The sequence below is a fragment of the Cyprinus carpio genome, chromosome A24 (assembly GCF_018340385.1).
Source record: "Cyprinus carpio isolate SPL01 chromosome A24, ASM1834038v1, whole genome shotgun sequence".
Lineage (NCBI taxonomy): Eukaryota > Metazoa > Chordata > Actinopteri > Cypriniformes > Cyprinidae > Cyprinus > Cyprinus carpio.
Window position 1 is genome coordinate 1,321,240 of NC_056595.1, and position 19,492 is coordinate 1,340,731.

Consider the following 19,492-nt stretch of genomic DNA (forward strand, 5'->3'; position numbering starts at 1 on the left):
TTTAATATTTTTTTTTTATTGTCAAGCAATTTTATTTATTACTCAGTGACAGTCACATTTTTCCTGGATCTGTAAAACTTTGAAACATCTGTAAAAAAAGATGACTTTCAAGCGTGTGCACATTTAAAGACACACTGGTTTAATCATTTCTGAAGCAACTACTGTAACGTCCTACACTATATTTGCTCACAGACTGTGACAACGACCCGTATATAAAATGAACTCTTTTGCTGTGAATCAAAAATCGTCATGCGCAGCGAAAGTAAAGTTAGCCTACTGTTTGAGGTCTACGGAACATTCGACCGCAGTTGCCGTCTGAACCATCGCTGTCAATTTTGAGCAGACTCACACAATTAATCTCAAGAGGGGCCGGCGGAAAAGGAAGCAGTCTCTGATGTGTTTGGTGTTTTGTCTCGACGCGTACATAACTTCTAGTGTTATACACGTGACTGTGTACGCGGTCATTGTGGAGGGAAACACTGCAGATGTATTTAGAACAAGTTAACTGCTAACGTGTGTTTGACCTCTCACTCGATAGCCCCCTGATAAGCCGCTCATTAGCTTTCGGCACGCAATGACTAAGTGATGTTAGAACACATTTGTAGTTTGATTCAGTTTAGAGCTGGTCATCAGCTGATTGCTCACTGACCGCACTGTTTTTACACACAGTGTATCAACACATCATTTCACTGACGAACAACAGACATCACCGTCAAAAGAGAAGCTTTCTTCTGTAGTCTGATTTCTGGCGCTGCTATCAATGGGGAACTGCAGAACTCCCTCTGGGCACACTCTGTCCCTCATAACATGAGTGGAGCAGGAGACTCTGTTTTTTTAAGTATCATCAAAAAAAAAAAAAAACCCCCCGTTATAAACGCCGACTACTATTTAAATGCAATTAGCTCATATCGGCCGATAATATCGGGCCGGCTCGATATATTGCTCTAGTGTGCGTGTGTGTGTGGTGTTTATGTGTGTTGTGTGAGTTGTGTGAGTATGTGTGTGCGTGTTTGCGTGTGTGTGTGGTGCGTGTGTGTGTGGTGGTGTGTGTTAGTGTGTGTATGCGTGTGTGTGTGCGTGTGTGTTGAGTGTGTGTGTGTGTTGAGTGTGTGTGTGCGTGTGTAAATGCGTGTGTGTGTGAGTGTGCTTGTGCGTGTGTGTGTTTGTGTGTGGTGAGTTGTGTGCGTGTGTGTGCGTGTGTTCTTGGTGTGTGTGGTGCATTTGTGTGTGCGTGCGTGAGTGTGTGTGTGCGTGACGTGTGTGCGTGCTGTGTGCATAAGGTGTGTGTGTGTGTGTGAATGGTGTGTGTGTGTGTGTGTGTGAGTGTGTGTGTGTGTGCGTGTGTGCGTGTGTGGTGAGTGTGTGTGTCGTGTGAGAGCGTGTGTGTGTGTTGAGTGTGTGTGTGCGTGTGTGTGTGCGTGCGTGTGTGAGTGCATGTGCGTGTGAGTGTGACACAGCGTGTGCGTGTGTGTTGTGCGCCCGCGTGTGTGTGTGTGCGCGTGTGTGTGTGCGTGTGTGTGTGTGTGTGTGTGGCGTGTGTGTGCGTGTGTGCGTGCGGAGTGTGTGTGTGATGGTGCGTGTGTGCGTGCGGCAGCGCGTGTGTGCATTAGTGTGTGTGAGTGTGTATGTGTGAGTGTGTGTGTGTGTGTGTGAGTGTGTGTGTGTGTGTGTGTGTGTGCGCATGTTTATGTAATCAAATGTTGAGCTAAATTGTGCCATATCATATTTATATTCAAAATTATATACCATATTTTAATTCGTATTTGATGCTTTTATCAATATCATCCATTTTTTATCAATAACTGTTGACTAATAAAAACTATTGTTGTTGTTGTTAATTGTTATTGTAATAATAATAATAATAATACAATGATAATAAAAACACAGCTAGAAAATAAAATAATAGTAGTAGTAGTAATAATATTAATAATAACAGCACCAACAGTAATTATTATTATTTTACAGTCAGATTGATTGTGCCAAATCGTGCGGTTCTTTTTATTCGGTTGTGTTTTCATTTGTAAATCTGAACAGTTGCACTTAGATTTCTTACTCGGATCATGCAGCCGTATTAATCTGCAGAATCCTTCCTGAAATGACCTAAAGTGCTTGTTCTGTCATCACTTCCTGTCTGACCTCTTCTGCTCAAACAGAAAACATACTTTTTTTTTTTTTTAATTTATTTTATTCAGTGACAGTCAAATGGATCAAAAACAACATTAAACCCAAATGACTTTCACCATATGCACAAAAGACACACGTGAAAACATAACGTCCAGTGTCCAGACTGAGACTGTGTTTACTGCTTGTGAAATGAGTAAAATGAACACTTGCTGTGAAAGGCTGCAGCACGTCTCCTGTTGAGGTCTCACACAGACCGCAGTGCCGTCTGAACCAGAGCAGACTCACACATGATCTCAGACGTCCGGCGGAGCAGACGCAGTCTCTGATGTGCTGGTGTGTGTCTTGACGTAGACGTGTGTTATGCAGTGACTGTGTGTGTCTGTGGAGGCGCACGCAGTGTCAGACACAGACTCACTGTGTGTCTTCACTCGATAGCCCCCTGAGCCGCTCACAGATCGGCACGCAGACTAACAGAACACATTTGTTTGATTCAGTTTAGAGCTGGTCATCGGCTGATTGCTCACTGACCGCATTACACACAGACATCAACACACTTTCTGGAAGTCTCTGATCTGATTGGCTGCTATTATGTAACTTCCAAACATATGGGCACAATCTGTCCCCCATTCACACGGGTTCAGTGTTATTTAAGTATCATTTATATATTACTACTACTATTAAACTTTCATAGTATTAAAGTATTGCTATAGTATTTATTATTTTATTATTTATTTTATATTTATATTTTCAGTTTTCATATTAATTTTAGTTTGTTATTATTTATTTATTTAGTTGTTTTAGTACCTAAACTTAAATGCTTGTAAATGTCTGCTTGTATCCTTTTAAAAGAGTCTTAAAAAGTCTTTCTTTATGTGTTCTTATAAAGGTCTTTAGAAAGTCACCTGTGAAATCTGTGTGTTAAAGAGAAACTCATGATGTGATGTAATGCAGTGCTAAAGGTGTGCTCCCTGCGGAGAGAGCAGGTGTTTCCTGACGTCTCTCTCCTTTCTCTCGTTCAGTGCCGACACAGAAGCCGCCGGCGTTGGGGCCCGTAGCTTTCGCGGCCCTGATCGCGGGGCCCGTGTGTGTGGTGTGCTTCCTGATGGTCACCGTCTTCTACATCTGCCACAGCCGCTCGCTCATCCACCACCGAGTGCCTAACGAGGAGGACCCGTCCATGGACCACCCCTTCATCACAGTGGGAGCCACACTCAAAGACCTGATCTACGACATGACCACGTCTGGCTCCGGCTCCGGTACAACACACACACACACACACACACAGACATGATCTACGACATGACCACGTCCGGCTCCGGCTCCGGTACAACACACACACACACACACACACACACACACACACACACACACACACACACACACACACACACACACACACAGACACACACAAAAAAAAACACACACACACACATTTGATTATTTTATTTGGAATGACAAATACTGATTAAAACAACACAGCATCCAAATATTCACAAAGAGACTATTATGTTTCACCTGACAATACAGACAATGCTAATAGTCACAACCACATTAATAAGTAGACTATGGATAAAGATGACATCGTCTTCTCCAGACATGCAGACTGCCTATGATTGCTGACACAGAACAATATCTGGCTGTTTGCTTAGAGATCTTTTTACTCAGTCCAGCGATCTGCAAGCCTCTGACACATAATCTGTGCACATGTCCCAAGCTACCAAAAATAAGAATAATCAGTTTGATCCTGTAACCACACACTGCCAAAGCATTGGTTAATGACTGATACTTCAACATTTTCTCAGAAAAAAGTCCATGTAAAGATCAAAACAACAGCCCACTTCCAGAATCAGAATGTTCTTAGAAAGTTCATCGATGACTACGATGTCTGTAGTTTTTGGGTATTCCCTGAGAACACTTCTAAGAGAGTTTATATTATTATCATTCAGGTTTAAAAACCAACTAGTTTTAACAGTTTTGTTTGTATGTATTGCGCTTTGTCCAGATTCTTTGCGCAGTTCTTGAGCCGTTATGTTTACGATGCGATCGTGACGCGCAATGTAAAGTCCTTTAAATGCGGGGCATCCGTTCAGTATGTGCGCTGTGGATTCCTTTAACCTTATCGCTGTGTAGTAAACAGAATGGTTCATGGTGTTTTGGGAACCACAAAGAGAGGTTGTGTTTAGTCGGGAGAGTTTGCAGCCGAGCTTTAATAACAAATTTTAGACTCACACACACACACACACACACACACTGTTAAAGTATTTATTAATCTTTTTAATTTACGTATATGTAATTTTATGTGAATTTTTTTTTTTTAGTTTTTACACATTTCTATTTAGCCTTTATTTCTATTTCAGTTTTAGTAGTTTTAATGTGTAAAATTTGAAATGTTGACAATGTTGATACACTAATGTAGTATTTATTAATATTTTTAATTAGCTTTATTTATTTATTCAGCTTAAGTTCGTGTAATTTTATGTGCATTTGTCATTTTTTAATACTTCTATATAAATCTTTGGGCCCATGTCTGCTTGACGAGAAACGTTCCAGGAGATTCCTGTTATTCTTGCTTTATTCACACACTTTTCACTTCATGTGATTCCGAGCAGCTGCGCTCTGCTCTTTGTTGTGTAGTTTGTGTTTCCCAGCAGCGTGGCAGTGTAAAGTGCTGCTTATCTCACGCTGAAAGAGCAGGGCGTCGCTCCAACACTAGTGTTCAGTACGTCTGTACAGACTCATGAATACGAATGAGCTGCATGTCTGTTACTGTATTTGTTAATCTTTGCTGACACCATGTCAGCTCAGGTTCATTAAATGACATTAACAGACACAACTTTTGACTTAAATAATGTATTAATAAACGCTGGAATCAACATTAACGTAAGACTGATAAATGCTGTAGTATTGTCCGTTATTAATGATAAATAATGTAGTAAACTAATGTGGTTTATGCATAAAGGTGAACTGTTAGAAGACTTGTAAATATGAAAACGCTCCATTTAAACACCATTTAAAGGGATCGTCCAAATTGTAGACTTTTTTCATAATATGAAAATAGCATCCCTAATTTTCCCATTCGCCGTGAATGCAGCAGCTCCAGATGGAGATCAGAGAGCATGCAAATCACACAAATGACACGCTTCTCGTTTAACGCAGGCCTCTTTTTCCATAAGAGAGCCTCTCTTCTGTCTGGAGTCTTTTAGACGTGTTCAGTCTGAATCTCTGAGTCAGGGATCGCACACATCTTCCTCTGTCTCCGTCCGTCTGCCTGACCTCGAGCAGACTGAATCTGTGTTTGGAAGCGTGTGTAACTGAGCAGGTCAGACGCTGGACGGCCCACACATTCTCCTCTTGTACTCATTGTTCTCAGAGGAGGATGGATGTGAGTGTTAGACTCCTGGATGTCCACAGCCATATCCAGTATACCCCAGTGAATCTGCGGGACTCTTCAGTCTTACAGACGCAAATAGAGTAAAATAACTCTTTCTGTCAACAAAATAACATTCTTCTGCTGATGTTTGATATAGAGTGAGAATGTGTAATTGTTATGGTTCAAACATACTGTGAAAGTTACAATGTTTACAGGCTTTACCGCGGTTACACTGCCATGACAACAAAGTTGAAAGTTTGTACGTAACTTATAACACAGACAGGTTAGTCCATGTACTCGTGACTGTAAACATCAGCATTGTGTCCGTTCATTTAACTGCTGTGTTCCTTCAGTATGTCTCTCTGTGAGATGATCGGCCGGATCCTGAGCTTCTATTGGTGTATCTGCCGTGAGCCGCTGTCTGATTGGCTCTCAGAGTCGTCTGAGTTTAGTGTGTTCTGATGTGATCAGGTCTGCTGTGACGGAAAGAAATTCATACTTTTATTCATCAAGGATGCATTAAATTGATGAGAAGTGACAGTAAAGTCATTTATAAAGTTACAAAATATTTCAGTTTCTAATAAATGCTGTTCTTTTGAACTTTCTGTTCATCTGTGAATCCTGAAAAAAATGAAATGTATCACAGTTTCCACAGAAATATTGAGCAGGACAACTGTGTTCAACATTGATAATAATCAGAAATGTTTCTTGAGCAGTAAATCATCATATTAGAATGATTTCTGAAGATCATGTGACACTGAAGACTGGAGTAATGATGCTGAAAAATACAGCTGCACATCACAGAAATAAATTACAGTTTAACAGAGATTCACATAGAAAACAGCTGTTTTACACTGTAATAATATTTCACATTTTTAAGCTGCATGTTTGATACAGTAAATGCAGCCTTGATGAGCAGAAGAGACTTCTTTCAGAAACATTAAAAATCTTACCGAGCCCAGACTTTTGATCGTTAGTGTATATTTGCATCTTTACAGAAATGTGTAACAATTTGTTACAATATATATATATAAATATATTGCAAATTATGCTACTTGATCAAATTAATAAAATAACCAGAAATGAGGAAAGTCCATATTTATTTATTATTTCTTTATTAATATTCACTGAGTGCAAAAGGAAAAAGCCGGTTGATTTCTGAGCAGAATGCGTCTGGTACGGTATGTTCTGTAACGTCTGTGTGTCTGCTCTGCTTCAGGGCTTCCTCTGCTGGTGCAGCGGACCATCGCCAGGACCATCATCCTGCAGGAGAGCATTGGGAAGGGCCGCTTCGGGGAGGTGTGGAGGGGCAAGTGGAGAGGAGAGGAGGTGGCCGTCAAGATCTTCTCCTCCAGAGAGGAGCGCTCCTGGTTCAGAGAGGCTGAGATCTATCAGACCGTGATGCTGCGGCACGAGAACATCCTCGGCTTCATCGCCGCCGACAACAAAGGTCAGCAGCACTGGTGCATGCTGGGACGAGCGCATGGGTCTCACCGTGACTGAAGGGATGCGCGATATATCGGCCGATAAATGTTTCATTTATTTTTTTGTTAATGTTACCATACATGTCAAAATTAGTCCGAACCACAGAAAACAAAACAAAGCGCAGTCATTGTTTCTCACACATTCCCTGTTAACTGTGCAATGCATTTATGCACAGATATATATTTATTTCTAGTTATATTATTGATGATTTCTTATGCTTCTATTGTTTAGTTTTGACCTTTTTATTGCAGCTGTAGTTTACAGAGTCAGAGTTATGACGTCCAGATGCAGTGACAGAGTTTATTTATGCAGTTGCTCACAGTATATTGTACAGCTCTATTGATGTTAATTTAATTGTATGAATAACATGTTTGCTTAATACATTAATAAGTTAAAACTTGTGCAAAACAATCACTTCAGCAAAGTTTGTGCTATTTTGATAATTTATTTTTGAAAAAAAAATACAAAAAGATTCTTAAAGCTTTTTAGTATTAACAATAATTATGATATATTATTATATGATAAGATTAATATCATCATTTTGAATATGATCGTTTCATTCTAATTATGGTGATTATGTAAGGTGGACACCCAAACAATATATAATAATAATAATATTATTAGCCTAATTATTGATAAGAATGTTCAATAAGTGCATCAGTTTCATGATACATTGAATAAATCGGAAGATTCAGAATTATCGGCCGATATATCGGTTTTCAAATATAAAAAATTATCGGCCAAAATGTCTGTATCTGTGCATCCCTACGTGATTGTACCTGATACTGTAGCTGTACCTGATACTGTAGTTACACGTGTGACTCTGCAGGTTACCTGTAACCATAAGAAACGAACTGAATCAGAATCAAATCCAAATGAATCAGTAAATTTGTGTTTTTTGTTTTCGGCTGATATTTGACCTGTGGAATGCATCAGTGTTTATGCAGTCGTTCTGAATGTCCTGTCTGATGGTCAGTGTTTGTTGAGGTGTGTCCAGCTGATCTGAGGGCTCTGTTCTCGTCTCAGATAACGGCACGTGGACGCAGCTGTGGCTGGTGTCAGACTATCACGAGCACGGCTCTCTGTTCGACTATCTGAACCGCTACACGGTGACGGTGGAGGGCATGATCAAGCTGTCTCTGTCCACGGCCAGCGGCCTGGCGCACCTGCACATGGAGATCGTGGGAACGCAAGGTACGCTCTGTTCGTGCCAAGGTCATGTTGGTATTTGTTTTTAAATGCTAAAAAACTACCAGAATGTACTTACATTTTTGGTGTCTGAAACTGTTCATTCATAATAAAATAAACAGAAAATGCAGTTCATACAGACAAGGGCTTCAGTACAGCTCTTCTGTAAAATTTTACATTTCTAAATCTAAATTATTTAGTAAATGTCAAGGTGTTACATCCTGACTTCGAGAAGAAAAGTGTCTCATCAGAGGCTGAAAGTCTTGAAAAGGAAGCCTTAAGTAGCTTAAGTATAATATATATAATACATAACATATATATGTCCTCTAGAAGCTTGTGTTCTGCAAGTGAGCGCTGCTTTATTGTTCATCCCATATTGTTCTTCATTAACTGTTCCTCCTGATGGAATGACCTGCTCAACTCAATCCCAGCATCTTCAAGAAACAACTAAACACATCTCTCCCATCTCTGTTTGACCCTCACACTCTAACACTCTCTATTCTAATTCTATTCTTTAAAAAATATCTATTAATTTACTAACTGCTTGTTTTCTTAAAAAAACTAGCTTCTCTAATTTTTTTGTATTCTATCTATTTGTTTTCTTTTCATTTATTATATTATTAACAAAAGCAAAAAAGGCCTCTAACACTAGCTTCCTCTATTCTTTTTCTATTCTAACTGTTTTTTTTATATAATTATATAATTTTTAAAAAACAAAAAAGCCCTTGCTACATGTACTGTGTTAGTCTAGCTGAGTCTTGTTATAGCACTCTTATATCATTGCTCTTTTGTTGTTTTTGATTGCCTCCATTGTCCTCATTCGTAAGTCACTTTGGATAAAAGCGTCTGCTAAATGACTAAATGTAAAATTAAATTTGTATATATATATTATTTATTTATTTAAATAAATTTTGTTTTTGTTTTTACTGATACTGTGTAGATGTTGATGTTTGTTAATGTTATTGTAATTCTGATTATTAAACCATATTTTTAATAATTTTGACATGACGTTCCCTTCAAACCTCAGTGGTATTCATAATTTAAAATATATTGAAAATAATATATAAAAAATATAAAAAAAAATTTAAATACATTATTTTTAAGAATTTAACATTTTTTAAACTAGATTTTTCCTTTTCATCATCTTAAATATTTGTCTGAGCCATATGCCATCAGTGCTAAAGTTTGGAGTGAATTATATGTGTGTGTGTGTGTGTGTGTGTGTGTGTGTGTATATATATGTATATATGTATATATATATATATATATATATAATATAATAAAATGTATCACAGTTTCCTCAGAAATATTGTGCAGCACAACTGTGTTCAACATTGATATTAATCGAAAATGTTTCTTGAGCAGCAAATCATCATATTAGAATGATTTCTGAAGATCATGTGACACTGAAGACTGGAGTAATGATGCTGAAAATACAGCTGTGCATCACAGAGATAAATTACACTTTAACAGATATTCACACAGAAAACAGCTGTTTTAGATTCTAATAATATTTCACAGATTTTGTATTTTGATGTGTTTTTTTATCTGTTTTTTGATGAATTGGTTAGCAGAAGAGAGTAGAATATTTTTTAAGAATAGTGTTGTAGTTTTTTTAAATAATGATGTAGTGGCGTGGAGTGTGTGATGGTTTGGCTGTAGTGCAGGTCAGCAGCTGGACCGAATGCTTACAGAGACTCTGACCGTGATGCTGGTGAAAGCGCTGGAGGAATGGAAGCAGGTCTCAGCCGTGTGTGTGTGGGATGTTTTCACCTCGTGACTCGTAGCAGATGCTCATTTGGTTGCTCGTTTATGGTGAGCCGTTAATTCATCTTCACACAGGCTGTGCTGTGTTTGTTCCAGTGAAGCCAAATCAAGCCTTCAGCTTTACAGGCCCTGCTCATTCAGCCAGCGTTAGAAGGATTTATTTATTTAAAAAATGCATAAAAATAGCACTCTGAGTAACCGTTTGCCTCTAGAAGTCCAAAACTGAGGCATTTTGCTTGACTTAGACTTGAGTCTGGAGAAGCTGATGAGGTTTTGTGAGTTTATTGTTCAAGGAGCTTCATTTAGCGACGCCGCAGCTTTATTAGATTGGTGTAATTGAGTGGTGATGCCTCATTACACTGAGAGAGAGTCTGATCAAGCTCTGAAGATCAGTTCAGCACGGCCTGTTGTAGTTATAATAGCTATAATCATGCACTCATTTGTTGACTGCTAAAGTAATGATTATAGTGATGTGTGAGATTACTGTTGCATATTTTTAAACCCTGACAATAAGTAGTAAACTTCAGCACATAGTCACAGCTTGTGCTAAAGACATTATTAATATGAAAATCATAAAGTGTGATTACTTTGCTAAGCAATCTGGGTTATTTTCAACTGGTGGAAAAAATCACTCAAGTTTGGGGTTCATTAAATGTTTCCACGTTTCTGAAGTATGGTATATTTTTTTTTTCATTGATGAGTTTTTTTTTTTAATTTTTATAATTAAAAATTATTAAAAATAATGAAATATTATTATTATGTTGTAAAGCTGTTTTTTTTTTTGTTAATCTCTGTTAAAATCTTTCAAATATAATTTATGTATTTTCAGCATCATTACTCCAGTCTTCAGTGTCACATGATCTTCAGAAATCATTCTAATATGATGATTTGCTGCTCAAGAAACATTTCTGATTATTATCAATGTTTGAACACAGTTGTTGCTGCCCAATATTTCTGTGGAAACTGTGATACATTTTATTATTCAGGATTCACAGATGAAAAGAAATTTCAGAAGGACAGCATTTATTTGAAATAGAAATATTTTGTAACTTTATAGATGTCATTACTGTCACTTTTGATCCGTTTAATGTGTCCTTGAAGAAATAATTTCTTTTAAAAAAAATATTTTTTAAATCATTCAAACATATTTGGATTGTAAGGAACCTAAGAACGATCTGTAACACCCTAGCAACCACCCTGAGCATAGCAACCACGTCACAGCTGATGAAGGTGCGTCTGTGGTCTCCGGTCAGACGGTTTCTGCAGCGTGTCTGTGTCAGATTGATGCTGAGGAGGCATGGAGTAATGAAAGTGTTTGTGTAGCTGAAGGAGCCGCTGTGAAGCGCTCCCGGTGGGAACACCGCGCCGCTGTGTGTGGGTTTACATGCATTATGCATTATGATGCAGGCGGCCGTGACATGAGCGCGTCTCACTGTAACCGTCAGACATCAATGCAGACGCACGCACTGCTTATGAAGAAACCATCTGCTAGTGCAGAAATACCCGTCAGATGATCATACATGGTAGATTTTATAAATGTTTGTTTTTTGCAATTTGTTTATTATTTGCTATTGTGTTAATATTTGATTGTGTTTTCATGAGAGTTCAAAATAAATAAATAAATAAATAAAAGCCTAGGTCCATGGTGCATAACCATGTAATACCATGTTTTTTGACATGTTATTGCTTTAATATTCGAATTAATACTTTTATTCATCAAGGATGCATTAAATTGATCAAAAGTGACAGTAAAGACATTTATAATGTTATAAAAGATTTCTATTTCAAATAAATGCTGTTCTTCTGAACTTTCTGTTCATCTGTGAATCCTGAAAAATAAAATGTATCACAGTTTCTACAAAAATATTGTGCAGCACAACTGTTTTCAAGATTGATAATAATCAGAAATGTTTGTTGAGCAGCAAATCATCATATTAGAATGATTTCTGAAGATCATGTGACACTGAAGACTGGAGTAATGATGCTGAAAATACAGCTGCACATCACAGAAATAAATTACAGTTTAACAGAGATTCAAATAGAGAACAGCTGTTTTACATTCTAATAATATTTCACTGTTTTACTGTATTTTTGATCAAATAAATGCTGCCTTGGTGAACAGAAGAGACTTTTCAGAAACATTTGAACAGCTGTGTACATATTCAAAAAGCCGTCCTGGGACCCTTGCACTTGTCAGAAATCATGGTATTACAATGATACATGGCAAAATAACATTATTAGATTGGTACATGTCTACAAAAACATAGCTTGAAAAATGTCCAGAGAAACCGTAGTTCACATCTGCTGTTTCACGAAGGTCTGTTTTTGAAATACCAACCAACATGTCCACAAAAACAGTGTTTTACCACGCTACACGAAGAAGAAGAAAAGACTTCTTTTGGCCTCATTTCAAGGGAAAGCTCACCCAAACATGACCATCCCTGCATCATCTACTCGCTCTCATCTCATTTGAGAGTCCTTCAAAACATGAATGAAGATGCTCAACAGAAGCTGAAATGTGGCTTCCGTGTCTCAGACACACGCGTTTGAGCTTCTGTTGTCCATATGCAGTATATATATATGTGAAGAAAAGCCTGAATTAAATCTAAAAATGAAATTAAACTGCTTATATTTATGATGCCTTTATGTGGAGTTTAGAGCAGAAATCTCTCCGCTTTCAGGAAAAATGTCTTCGTTTGTGTTTTGAAGAAGTCTGGCCATGAGTGTGAAGACTTGAAGGATCTCTTTATCCGCTCGTCGGTCCGTGGCTCTTCTTGAGAACTGAACTCGTTCTCCTCAGATCGTCCGCTCTTTCTCTGATCCTGTGTTCCTCTGTTTGATTCCAGGCAAGCCTGCTATCGCTCACAGGGATCTGAAATCAAAGAACATCCTGGTGAAGAAGAACGGCACGTGCTGCATCGCAGACCTGGGTTTAGCCGTGCGTCACGACTCTGCCACCGACACCATCGACATCGCACCCAACCACAGAGTGGGCACCAAACGGTACTGTCCTGCTCCTCAGACGCTCACAGCGCTAGCTAGGGTTGAGCTGACTGGTTTAGCTGTATATCAGGGTTAGTGAAGGATCATCTCAGTCAGAGCTGCTGCTGCTGCTGGGAGTTTAGCTGGGTTTTACTAAATTCCAGGTCAAATAAATTCCAAAAAAAGAGAAAAGTGCTCATAATTTGTGCATCATTACTGACTGTACTTGAATAATTTCACTGATGCATACTTCGAATCTATATGCCATAGTTTCATTTTGTTAATGTTAGTATAAATATTAAACTTGGAGTATTCCTGTGACGGGGTCCTCCTCAGCCTGTGTTTCCACATGATTGATGCGGCGGATGTGGAACGAGTCAGTCAGAGGAACAGCTTCTCCATTACTCTCGGGGTCCTCCCCTTCTCATGATCCTGGCAGAGCATGCAGACGTTCATGATTTATCCACTGTAACATGCATGCTGCAGATGACGTCAAATTGAATTAACATGTTGGAAAGGAACGATCTCTGGGTTTCCTTAAACCGTTTGCCCTGATGATATAATCAAGTCATCAGACGTGTTTTCCACATGCTCAGAGGTCAGGAGCAGGATCATGGGCTCATGGCCAGAGCTGCTGAACTGCTCCAGATTAATCTGCTGAAATGCGGTGTGCTTTCCTTCCTGTGAAAGATGTGAGGGTAGCGCAGCAGCCGTGTGCTGATATCTGTTCAAACACTTCAGATCACAGACAGATGCTTAGACCTGCTTCTGCATCTGTGACGGGGATTGTTTGGAAGCTTGTGATTGAAAACAAAACAAAAAACAAGCAAAATATTACAAATAAATGGAAAAGCATTTTTGAAACATTTATTTAAATCGATTAAATTATTATTATTATTTTTTTATATGTAATGGATTTTGTTTTTATTTGTGTACTTTGGTATGCACCAGGGTTATTATATTTAACTAAAACTAAAATCATATATTTTTCCTTGAAATAAAATTAACATTAAGTGAAGTAAAAAATAATATATATAATATATATATATATATATATATATATATATATATATATATATATATATATATATATATATATATAAAATATTTTACATTTATCATTTTAATTTAGTTTAACTTGATGTACTAAAATAACTAAAACAGAATTTAAAAAAAAATATTTTAAAATGTATAAAAACTACAATATCTGTGCTTTTTTAATTACATATTGATTTATTTCCGTGCCTGTAAACTTTTCCAGGGTTGTTTCTTCGTCCCTCGGTGAAACTGCGTTTAGTTTTGGTAATGCTGAATGATAATAAAGCCAACCTTCAGAAGGACCTTGTTTTTGGATCATGTGGGCATACATCTCTGGATTGTGATTTTGCTTTGCTTCATCAAAAATAATAACTCTCTGTTCACTTGTGTCCTTCATCAGGTATATGGCCCCAGAAGTGCTGGACGATTCTATAAACATGAAGCATTTTGAGTCTTTCAAGAGGGCAGACATCTACGCCATGGGGCTGGTCTTCTGGGAGATTGCCAGCAGATGTTCTATTGGAGGTATTGTGAGGATGTGACATGAGCTCTACTTTAATAACTGTTTTAGTTCACCAGACAAGTTTGCATTTTGAAGTCTGTCTGATCTTTTCATCAGCAGCATCATCTGTTGTTTTGAGGATTTAGACTCATCATATCTTAAATGAAGCATGTTTTTGCGCAGGCATTCATGAGGACTACCAGCTGCCGTACTATGACCTGGTGCAGTCCGACCCGTCGGTGGAGGAGATGAGGAGAGTCGTGTGTGAACAGAAGCTACGGCCCAACATCCCAAACAGATGGCAGAGCTGTGAGGTGAGAACACAGGAATGAGGTGGAAGTATTTGAGTAGAGTCTTTTGTGTGAAGAATGTACGGTGAGTATATATATATATATATATATATATAGATATAGATATAGATATATATATATAGATATATATAATATAGATATATATATATATATATATACACATGATTAATCACATGATTGCCATGAGTTAACTCATGATTAATCACAACTTAATCGCACATTTTTATCTGTTCTAAATGTACCTTAAATTAATACTTTTCAAGTTTTTAATATTCTAATCAACATAGGCATGGACAAATATGGATGCTTGGTGCAAATATGTATTCATTATGAGTGAATCCATACTCAAAATAGAGCATAAAGAATTCAGATGAAGGTTTTCACAAAAACAAAAGGTTTTTAAAACCATTTTTAAGAAATTTAATCCAAAGTCAAAAGTATCAATTATATAAATGTAAACAATTATTATCAATTCATTATTATATAAATTAAATAACATATAACTATATTTTATTGGCTTAATTGTTTAGATTTTTATAATGCATTATCATCTTATCGATCTACCAGTTCACATTTACAGCTGCGTGTTTGCTGCATAAAAACACGGGTGAATGTTTGCATTGGTCGGAACCGAAACAGCAGATGGGTTTTTCAAAAATGTACCTTCATTCTCTGCCAGCAGATGGCGCTGTCTGAATGGCAGAAATACAGCGGTTTCTCCGACTGTAAAGAAAGCAGCGCAGCACCGACTTTGAAACCTTTATTTAATGAAATCATAGCCTTTTGAAGTTTAATCATTATATTAAGCCGTATCGCAATTGTTGTCTTTCCCTCCCTAAATTTAAGACCTCTTAAAATCATAATTAAGACTTTCTTGTACCATTTAAGACATTTTATGCCCTTAAATATGATAAAACTAAATTTAAGGCCTTTTAAGACTTTAAGTACCCACGCAAACCCTGCAACAGAAAATGCGTGTTAATCACGCTTAAAATTAGTGCTGTTAAAATTAATTTGCGTTAATGCGTTAACGCGTTAATTTTGACAGCCCTAATATATATATAAATATAAACATTATGATTTAAGGTTACAATGTATATCTTTTTAAGTATATTTAGATGCTGTTTTAAGAGTAATTTTTTTTAAGTATATTTTGATGGTTTATATTTTGAATTTTATAGTCACCAGTTACAATAGCATTGCGGTTCTAGTCACTAGTTATAGTGTTACAGTACTAGTTATTAGTTACATTTCTAGTCACTAGTTGCAGCATTGCGGTTCTAGTCACTAGTTATAGTGTTACAGTACTAGTTATTAGTTACAGCGTTACAGTTCTAGTCACTAGTTATAGTGTTACAGTACTAGTTATTAGTTACAGCGTTACAGTTCTAGTCACTAGTTATAGTGTTACGGTACTAGTTATTATTTACAGCGTTACAGTTCTAGTCATTAGTTATAGTGTTACAGTACTAGTGTAGTTACAGCGTTACAGTTCTAGTCACTAGTTATAGTGTTACGGTACTAGTTATTATTTACAGCGTTACAGTTCTAGTCATTAGTTATAGTGTTACAGTACTAGTTATTAGTTACAGTGTTACAGTTCTAGTCACTAGTTATAGTGTTACAGTACTAGTTATTCGTTACAGTTACAGTTCTAGTCACTAATAGTGTTACAGTACTAGTTATTAGTTACAGTGTTACAGTTCTAGTCACTAGTTATAGTGTTACAGTACTAGTTATTATTTACAGCGTTACAGTTCTAGTCACTAGTTATAGTGCTACAGTACTAGTTATTACTTACAGCGTTACAGTTCTAGTCACTAGTTATAGTGTTACAGTACTAGTTATTAGTTACAGTGTTACAGTTCTAGTCACTAGTTATAGTGTTACAGTACTAGTTATTATTTACAGCGTTACAGTTCTAGTCACTAGTTATAGTGTTACAGTACTAGTTATTAGTTACAGTGTTACAGTTCTAGTCACTAGTTATAGTGTTACAGTACTAGTTATTATTTACAGCATTACAGTTCTAGTCACTAGTTATAGTGTTACAGTACTAGTTATTAGTTACAGTGTTACAGTTCTAGTCACTAGTTATAGTGTTACAGTACTAGTTATTAGTTACAGTTCTAGTCACTAGTTATAGTGTTACGGTACTAGTTATTAGTTACAGCGTTACAGTTCTAGTCACTAGTTATAGTGTTACAGTACTAGTTATTAGTTACATCGTTACAGTTCTAAGTTATAGTGTTACAGTACTAGTTATTAGTTACAGCGTTACATTCTAGTCACTAGTTATAGTGTTACAGTACTAGTTATTAGTTACAGTTCTAGTCACTAGTTATAGTGTTACGGTACTAGTTATTAGTTACAGTGTAACAGTTCTAGTCACTAGTTATAGTGTTACAGTACTAGTTATTAGTTACTTATTATTTCTTCTTCACCATTTCTGCTGACCGGGAGAAATGTTGTCCGTCCAGAACCCCCAGAGCAAGAGGAGTGAGAGCAGTGTCAGTTTTGAAAATAGATAAAGCCAAAATAGACATTTCTCTATATAACAACGGGCAATGTGTGTGTTCTTATGCACTTTGCTTTCTTGTGTTCAAATATATCGTCTTGTTCTGGAAAGAGCACATTTAATTGCTCCATGTAGATCAATAAAGTTAATTCTCGCAGCATTTCATTACAGCGTGCACAGATCTGCCCTCAGCACCGGAGTAATCGCATCACTGCGGCCCGCGGCTGCCGACGGAGCGTCACTGAGGCGTTCATCAAAACAGCGCTGGCCTCTTTATTACTGAGGAAGTGACACGACTTGATTCGATTTGATCTGAGATAACATCGCTGTGAAATCGAAACCGTCTCCAGCATATGAAAGCTGCCAAACGCTCTGTGAAACAGAGGTGTGCCGCTAGTGTCTCATAACGGATGCGCTCTCTTTGTTTCTGCGTCTGTAGCGCGTGATTCAGCCACAGCTCCAGTGATATTTACTGTCTGCCGTGGCTTTTTCAGCATTCGGCTCTCGTTCACAGGTGAGCCTGAACATGCAGACCCTCAGAGGAGATCAGTGTATGTCTTGTTCTCCAGGGCAGTGTAAAACCTGAGATTGTATCCACAGATACAGGCTTCAGTGGCCTCAAAGGAAGGGAAAATGAACTGCTGCTGGTGTCATAAACTACATAAAGCAAGCAGTTTTAATTCTACATATAATTCAATTTTAAGCACCATTCAAACAGCATTAAAATAATGTTTAGGATATATATTGTCACCTTATATTTTCAGAGTACAGAAAGCAACGTTTTAATTCAACTTAATCTTTAAACAACATTAAAGCAATGTTTCACCTGTGAACAAATAGATGCAAACAAAGTGCATTTGTCCAAAATAGTCCTAAGTGCTTTCGTAAGGCTGGACGGTCTTCCTCGCGGCGGATGACCCTGTGTGTTTGGGGAGCAGCTAAATGAACTAAACTGTGCTTGTGTGTCTGCGGCAGAAACAGAAATGATTTGATTTGCATTCGGTGGAAATCTTTCACCCTGAGAGCCAAATGTGGGTGTCAGTAATTACCCAAAGAGAGCTCAAGTCTCTGCAGACGTTGTTGTGCATTTATTCTCTGCTAACAGTGTGCCAAGTATAAAGCGCTGCAGCTCTTTGCTCTTTTACTTGCTTTGTCTGATGTGGATGTAATAAGAATCCCAGCGCTGAGTAAAGACACAGACGCTCCTGCAAGCTTCACGTCGAAGAGCGTTTCTGCAGGAGTCATTAGGAGATGATGTGCAAATAATGCCAAGAGGCCAATAAATGTCTGAAGCAGTGCATTTGTATCTGTTCTAGCGTTTCTTAGAGGGCATGAGCCGAAACACTGATTTAAATAGAAACTGTTTGAAAAAAGACTTTCAGGAGCTGTAGAAAATACAATCTGAGCTGCTTGACACACTTCAGTGAATTAGTTTCTCATTAGGTAAAAAACTGGCCACTGATGGACCTTGTGTGTGTGTTTTAAGAAAGTAAAGTCTCTAAAACACTCTTGACTAGTTTTTAATTGGTTAGTCATCAATGTGCAACAGTGTACATCAGACACTGGGAATGGAAAGAGTCATTTTCAGTCATCGTACAGTACTGTGTTTAAGAGCATGCTGTAGTGGGAATGACAGTGATGGAAATGGCATTTTTATTATGTTTGGAATAAAAAAACAAACGTTAAATAATGTTTTCAAAGTTTTTGCATACATTGCCAAAATCACAGCTTGATTGGATTTTTTTGGCGATTTACCTTTTATTTTTCTTCACGCACGTCATGTTTGATCTCAAGGTCTTCGCTGACACTGTTGTCTCCAGTATACTAACAAAAAAAACAAAAAAAAGCTTTATTGGGTGGAGGAAATCAAAGAGAGAATTTTATATAATCATATATATAGATACTGTTATAGTCTATTTTTAAATATTTAGATTTTTTAAAAATGTTTTCCATTTTCATTTTAGTTAAAGTTTTAGTTATTTTGTTTGTTTTGTTCATTAGTTGCTGTTTTTTGTCTATAAATCTGAAATAGTAAATTAATTAAAATATACTGTATAAAAAATAAATAACATTGTTTATGCCATGGTCTGTCTGAATACTGGATTCTGATTGGCTGGCAGGTGTTGATTAAATTCGTTTAACTGCACAGATAGTTCCAGGTCAGTTTAATCACGTTCTATATTAATGTGCATCCTATAAACACTGGT

At 37.3% G+C, this 19,492-nt stretch overlaps 1 protein-coding gene across 1 annotated transcript in view; it reads left to right on the forward strand.

Moving 5' to 3' along the window:
• tgfbr1b (transforming growth factor, beta receptor 1 b) overlaps window positions 1-19,492 on the forward strand; it is a 43,516-nt gene that overhangs the window by 19,367 nt on the left and 4,657 nt on the right. The window contains exons 3-8 of the mRNA XM_042714009.1: window positions 3,144-3,380; window positions 6,714-6,944; window positions 8,006-8,173; window positions 12,781-12,937; window positions 14,355-14,479; window positions 14,640-14,770. Coding sequence (XP_042569943.1) covers window positions 3,144-3,380; window positions 6,714-6,944; window positions 8,006-8,173; window positions 12,781-12,937; window positions 14,355-14,479; window positions 14,640-14,770 — 1,049 coding nt within the window. The remainder of the gene's footprint in view (window positions 1-3,143; window positions 3,381-6,713; window positions 6,945-8,005; window positions 8,174-12,780; window positions 12,938-14,354; window positions 14,480-14,639; window positions 14,771-19,492) is intronic.